Raw genomic sequence first — 7,141 nt, 5'->3', positions numbered from 1 at the left:
TCTTGTTGCCCAGGCTGGAGTGCAATGGCGCGATCTCGGCTCACTACAACCTCCGCCCCCCAATTTCAAGCGATTCTCCTGCCTCAGCCTCCCAAGTAGGTGAGATTACAGACATGCACCACCACACCGTGCTAATTTTTGTACTTTTAATAGAGATGGGTTTTCTCCATGTTGGTCAGGCTGGTCTCGAACTCCCGACCTCAGGTGATCCACCCGCCTCGGACTCCCAAAGTGCTGGGATTTCAGGCACGCGCCACCATGCCCAGCTGATTTTTGTATTTTTAGTGGAGATGGGGTTTCACTATGTTGTTTAGACTGCTCTTGAACTCCGGACCTCAAGTGATCTGCCCGTCTCAGCCTCCCAAATTGCTGAGATTAAAGGCGTGAGCCACTGAACCCGGCAAATCTTAGAATTTTTGAGAGGAAGGGACCTTCAAGAGACAAACGCAGTTCAGGGACGTGTGGCTATTGCCCACAGTCACCAGTTGGTTCTCTTTTTTTTAGGGGGGTGGGGGGACAGGCTCTTGCTCTGTCGCCCAGGCTGGAGTGCAGTGGCACGATCTTGACTCACTGCAACCTCCGCCTCCCAGGTTCAAGTGATTCTCCTGCTTCAGCCTCCCCAATAGCTGGGATTACAGGCGCGCGCCCCCACGACTTGCTAATTTGTGTATTTTTAGTAGAGACTGGGTTTCAGCATGTTGGCCAGGCTGGTATCGAACTCCTGACCCCAAGTGATCCGCCCTCCTCGGCCTTCCAGAGTCCTGGGATTAGAGGCGTGAAGCACTGCGCCTGACCTAGTTGGTTCTCTTTTTCCCTGTCAGCCTGTAGCGGGAGTGGCGTGCTGTCAGCTGGGGTCCGACACTGTAAGGTTCCCGACCTCCAGCCTCGCCAGGAGAGCGCCGCGTTCAGCGACTCGGAGCCGGGTACCTCCTGCCTGCTGGATTAGGTAGGAGAAGCTCAGCCAATCCTGAGGGCCCAGAGGCAAGGAAGGCGGGACCAGGAGGAAAAGTTGAGGACAGGAGCGCCACCCAATCCAGCGCCTGACTGTAAAAGCGATGGCGGCGAGCACCCAATTGTAGACGGCAGTTAGAGGGAGGATGGCTAGTGAAGAGCGGACCAATCCGTGACAGGGGAGGGCAATCTTAAGCCAATTAAAGCTGAGAAGGTGGGAAGGGGCGGAGCTTGCCCTGTGGCTGCTCGGTGGTGGGTGAGGGATCAGCTTTCTCCGCTAGTTCCCACCCTGGGAGTCCTTAGCCCCTGGAATGCGTGAGGGAGATGCTTAGGGAGTTCCCGAAGTGGGGCGTAGAGGCATCGCCTGGCAAGGCCTGGGAGCGAAAAAGATCTCTACTTCGTGGAGCCGTTGGACGCCACCGGGTGGGCATCAAGGAAGCGGAGGGTGGCTAAGGGGCGGGACTTCCGGGGGCAGGGCTTATTGGGCGGGGGTGGGGCCTGTTCTAAGGTTAGGCCGAGGTGGGCGGAGCTAATAGGAGAGCTTTGGGTGTGACCTAGGAGAAAGAAGGGCAGTAACTTAAGCGATTGTTTTGGAGTGGCAAGTGATAGTTAAGGGCTGATAAGGTTGCTGGGGAGGTTACCTGTCTTAACTCACTGTCCTTTTTTCTCAGGGAGCCACTGGTGGGGACCTTTTTTGGGCCCCCTTTCCTTCCTGGGGTACTATGGAGTTCCCAGAACACAGTCAGCAGCTGCTGCAGAGCCTCCGGGAGCAGCGGTCCCAGGGTTTCCTTTGTGACTGCACCGTGATGGTGGGTAGTACCCAGTTCTTGGCCCATCGGGCTGTGCTGGCCTCCTGCAGCCCATTCTTCCAGCTTTTCTACAAGGAGCGGGAATTGGACAAGAGGGATCTGGTGTGTATTCACAATGAAATTGTCACAGCCCCAGCCTTTGGGCTGCTTCTGGACTTTATGTATGCTGGCCAGCTGACCCTGAGAGGGGATACCCCTGTGGAGGATGTGCTGGCAGCTGCCAGCTACTTGCACATGAATGACATCGTCAAGGTGTGTAAGCGGCGGCTTCAAGCCCGGGCCCTGGCAGAGGCAGACAGTACCAAGAAGGAGGAGGAAACCAACTCACAGCCTCCTAGTTTGGAGTTTTTGTCTAGTACTTCCCGTGGCCCCCAGCCTTCGTTGGCATCTGCTGAGACATCAGGCCATTGGGGCAAAGGGGAATGGAAAGGCTCTGCCGCTCCCTCACCTACTGTCCGTCCTCCAGATGAGCCACCAATGTCTAGTGGGGCTGACACTACACAGCCTGGCATGGAGGTTGACACACCACATCTGCGGGCACCTCATCCACTAGTGGCTGATGTCTCTCTTGCCAGCCCTAGTAGCTCCACTGAGACCATTCCTGCAAACTACTTCTCTTCTGGCATCCCAACAGTTTCACTGGAGCCACTGCCATCTCTTGATGTGGGTCCTGAGAGTCTGAGGGTGGTGGAACCAAAAGATCCTGGAGGACCACTGCAAGGCTTCTATCCCCCAGCCTCAGCCCCAACCTCAGCCCCAGCCCCTGTCTCAGCTCCAGTTCCATCCCAGACTCCAGCCCCAGCTGAAGCTGAGCTGGTCCAGGTGAAAGTTGAAGCTATTGTGATCTCTGATGAAGAGACTGATGTGTCAGATGAACAGCCTCAGGGTCCTGAGAGAGCATTCCCATCTGGAGGAGCAGTGTATGGGGGACAGCCCTCCCAGCCAGAGGCTTTTGAAGACCCAGGGGCAGCAGGACTGGAGGAAGTGGGGCCAAGTGACCACTTCTTGCCAACAGACCCTCATCTACCCTACCATCTGCTGCCAGGTGCAGGGCAGTATCATCGAGGATTGGTGACCTCACCCCTGCCTGCACCCGCATCCCTGCATGAGCCACTTTACCTGTCTTCTGAGTACGAAGCAGCTCCAGGAAGCTTTGGGGTTTTTACTGAGGATGTTCCCACCTGCAAGACATGTGGGAAGACCTTCTCATGCTCTTACACACTACGGCGACATGCCACGGTGCACACACGTGAGCGACCCTACGAGTGCCGCTACTGCCTGCGGAGCTACACGCAGTCAGGGGACCTCTACCGCCACATCCGCAAGGCTCACAACGAGGACCTGGCCAAACGCAGCAAACCAGATCCAGAAGTGGGACCCCTTTTAGGGGTGCAGCCTCTCCCTGGCTCCCCAACAGCAGACAGACAGAGCAGCAGTGGTGGAGGGCCACCCAAAGATTTTGTACTTGGCCCCAAAAACTAACATCTAAGGGAGCATGAGCTGATGCTAGGCTGCTCTTACCATCCTTAGATGGCAGCTCAGAAGGTTGGTGGCATCTCATCACCCCTGCTGGGTGACAAGAATAAAGGTTCTGCCCAGGCTGAAAGTTCCTACCCTTTTTTTTTTTTTTAATTTTTTATTTTTTTGAGACAGAGTCTCTGTCGCCCAGGCTGGAGTGCAGTGGCGCAATCTCAGCTCACTGCAAGCTCAGCCTCCCGGGTTCACGCCATTCTCCTGGCTCAGCCTTCCAAGTAACTGGGACTACAGGCGCCTATCACCATGCCCAGCTAATTTTTTTGATTTTTAGTAGAGACGGGGTTTCACCATGTTAGCCAGGATGGTCTTGATCTCCTGACAGATCTCCTGACCTCGTGATCCACCCGACTTGGCCTCTGGCAGTGCTGAGATTGTAGGCATGAGCCACTGCGCCCAGCCGCCTTTTTTTTTTTTTTTTTTTTTTGAGAGAGTCTTGCTCTGTCGCTGAGGCTGGAGTGCAGTGGCACAATTTCAGCTCACTGCAACCTCTGCCTCCCGGGTTCAAGCAATTCTCTCTTTTTTTTTTTTTTTTGAGGCGGAGTCTTGCTCTGTCCTCCAGGCTGGAGTGCAGTGGCGCAATCTCGGCCCACCACGCCTGGCTAATTTTTTTTTTTTTTTTTTTTTTTTTTTTTTTGAGACGGAGTCTCGCTCTTTCCCCCAGGCTGGAGTGCAGTGGCGCGATCTCGGCTCACTGCAAGCTCCGCCTCCCAGGTTCACGCCATTCTCCTGCCTCAGCCTCCCGAGTAGCTGGGACTACAGGCGCCTGCCGCCGCGCCCGGCTAGTTTTTTGTATTTTTAGTAGAGACGGGGTTTCACCGTGTTAGCCAGGATGGTCTCGATGTCCTGACCTCGTGATCCGCCCGTCTCGGCCTCCCAAAGTGCTGGGATTACAGGCGTGAGCCACAGCGCCCGGCCTAATTTTTTGTATTTTTTAGTAGAGACGGGGTTTCACCATGTTAGTCAGGATGGTCTCGATCTCCTGACCTCATGATCCACCCGCCTCAGCCTCCCAAAGTGCTGGGATTACAGGCTTGAGCCATCGTGCCCGGCCTCAAGCGATTCTCTTAACTCAGCCTCTCGAGTAGCTGGGATTACAGGAACGTGCCACCACGCCCAGCTAATTCTTGTATTTTTAGTAGAGACAGGGTTTCACCATGTTGGCCAGGCTGGCCTCAAACTCCTGACCCCAGGTGATCTGCCCACCTTGGCCTTCCAGAGTGCTGGGATTAAAGGCATGAGCCACCATGCCCAGCCTCCTACCCTTTTCTTTGCCCAGCCAAATAAGCAGGACTTTATGGGGCAAAGCATATGTCAGCTCTCTCCAAGGGCACTGGGAATTTTCCTGAGGTGTAATCGCTTCTCACTGTATGTTCTGGAACATAAAGGTAGCAATGAAAGTAAAGTATTTCTTTGAACTGTTGTTGGCTGGTTTCTTCTTCCTGCATGCTTTCATACCTCTCCTTCAGTTCTTTTTTTTTTTTTTTTTTTTGAGACGGAGTCTCTGTCTGTCACCCAGGCTGGAGTGCAGTGGCGCAATCTCGACTCACTGCCAGCTCCGCCTCCCTGGTTCGCACCATTCTCCTGCCTCAGCCTCCCTAGTAGCTGGGGCTACAGGCGCCCGCCCCCAAGCCCGGCTAATTTTTTGTATTTTTGTATTTTTAGTAGAGACAGGGTTTCACCGTGTTAGCCAAGATGGTCTCGATCTCCTGACCTCATGATCCGCCCGCCTCTGCCTCCCAAAGTGCTGGGATTACAGGCGTGAGCCACAGCTCTCCTTCGGTCCTTTTTGGAATGTCACATCTGTACTTGGGGTAGGGGTAGGGGTCAGATTGCTCATGAGGAAAAAAGTGGGACAGGCAGAGGGCGATGTAGCCTTAGGAAAAGTATACAAATTAAGGAAGCTTATAAAATTATGATTTATTATTGCAGTTGAGCTCCTGTTTTCTGGGCTATGTCAGACATTTCATATAAATATTTAATCCTCAACAATGTTAGGAGGTATGAGGTCCACTTCCTGTTTTGTTTGTTGTTGTTCATAAACAAACCTGAGACTTAGAAATCAAAGTTAACTTGTTCAGGGTCACAGAGGCTAGTTAAGGGGCAAGCCAGCATTTGAACCTGGCTTGCCACTGCAAACACCCTGCCTGCTATACTGGTTAAAAACATTGTTTCATCCAGGTGCGGAGGCTCATGCCTGTAATACCAACACTTTGGGAGGCCGAGGCGACCAGCCTGCCCAACGTGGTGAAACCCCATCTCTACTAAAAACACACAAAAAATTGTCTAGGTACGGTGGCTCACACCTGTAATTACAGCACTTTGGGAGGCTGATGCAAGCGGATCACTTGAGGTCAGGAGTTCAAGACCAGACTGGCCAACATGGTGAAACCCTGTCTCTACTAAAACTACAAAAATTAGCCAGGAGTGGTGGTGGGCGCCTGTAATCCCAGCTACCTGGGAGGCTGAGGCAGGAGAATCATTTGAACCTAGGACGTAGAGGTTGCAGTGGAGCTGAGATCACGCCACTGCACTTCAGCCTGGGCGACAAGACCAAAACTCCACCTCAAAAAAAAGAAAAAAATTATCCAGGCTTGGTGGCGGGTGCCTGTAATCCCAGCTACTCAGGAGGTTGAGGCAGGAGAATTGCTTGAACCTGGGAGGTGGAGGTTGCAGTGAGCCGAGATCGCGTCATTGCATTCCAGCCTGGGCAACAAGAGTGAGACTCTGTCTCAAAAAAAAAAAAAAAAATTGTTTGAAGTGCTGTTGGGGTGGCTGATGCCTGTTCTCCCAGCACTTTGGGAGGCCGAGGTGAGGCATTGCTTGTGGCTAGGAGTTACAGATTAGCCTGGGCAACATAGTGAGGCCTCCCGTCACTATAAAATAATAATAATAATTAAAAGTTGAACATAGTTAACCAAGAACTATAAGTTGTTTTCTTTTTCTGTCCTTTTGTGTATTTGGCTTTGTTCCCTTGTTACCTCTGCTTTCCCCACTGAAAGACCTTTTGTTGATATAACAGGTACTGTATTGATGATTTGAAATTTTTGCCTACAAGTTGTAGATATGAATTGAGTTCTCTGAAGATGAGAAACTGAAAGGCCGGAAACACTAAGGCCCATAGTGGCTGATTAGTGGCGGGAGGTTGAGGGTCTGAGGTGCTGTGGCAATGATGGGTGCTTGCAAAACCTAAAGCAAGAAACTCAGGATGAGAAGATATTACAGTTCATGTAGTCTGACTCCCTCACTTGAAAAGTGTGACGACAACAGTCTAAGGAGGTTTAGGTTACTCACCTAAGGTCACGCAGGTGGTTACTGACAGTGGAGATAGCAAAGAAATGGGAGTTTGGAGTGCCATCATGGGATGGGGGCAAAAAGGGCTCTAGGAATGTGTGAGGAGTCTGGCCCCGCCTGTGCTGTAGGAGGGCCTAGAGGTTTGCCTACAAACTTTTCCTTGGTACATAGGACATGAGTGCAAATAAAGCAGGAAGGAAAACAGAAATAGGCTGGGCGCAGTGGCTCACGCCTCTAATCCCAGCACTTTGGGAGGCCAAGGCGGGTGGATCACGAGGTCAGGAGTTAGAGACCAGCCTGGCCAACATAGTGAAACCCCATCTCCACTAAAAATACAAAAAATTAGCTGGGCGTGGTGGCGGGCGCCTGTAATCCCAGCTACTCAGGAGGCTGAGGCAGGAGAATTGCTTGAACCCGGGAGGCGGAGGTTGCAGTGAGCCGAGATCACGCCATTGCACTCCAACCCTGGGCAACAGTGCAAGACTCCATCTCAAAAAAAAAAAAAAAAGAAAAAAAAGCCGGGCGCGGTGGCTCATGCCTGTAATCCCAGCACT

The 7,141-nt window shown here is 52.5% G+C and overlaps 1 protein-coding gene across 1 annotated transcript; it reads left to right on the top strand.

Annotated features, from left to right (window-relative positions):
- Positions 1-1,197: 1,197 nt before the first annotated feature.
- On the top strand, positions 1,198-3,692 carry ZBTB3 (zinc finger and BTB domain containing 3). The gene is made up of 2 exons (XM_032153132.2): positions 1,198-1,374; positions 1,623-3,692. The coding sequence occupies exons 1-2, from the start codon at positions 1,276-1,278 to the stop codon at positions 3,240-3,242; spliced, it is 1,719 nt and encodes a 572-aa protein (XP_032009023.1). The 5' UTR covers positions 1,198-1,275; the 3' UTR covers positions 3,243-3,692.
- Positions 3,693-7,141: the final 3,449 nt, after the last annotated feature.

This window comes from Hylobates moloch, unplaced genomic scaffold, assembly GCF_009828535.3.
Source record: "Hylobates moloch isolate HMO894 unplaced genomic scaffold, HMol_V3 SCAFFOLD_5, whole genome shotgun sequence".
NCBI lineage: Eukaryota > Metazoa > Chordata > Mammalia > Primates > Hylobatidae > Hylobates > Hylobates moloch.
Note: the sequence above shows the minus strand (reverse complement) of the source record. Positions and strands in the feature narration are given on the sequence as shown.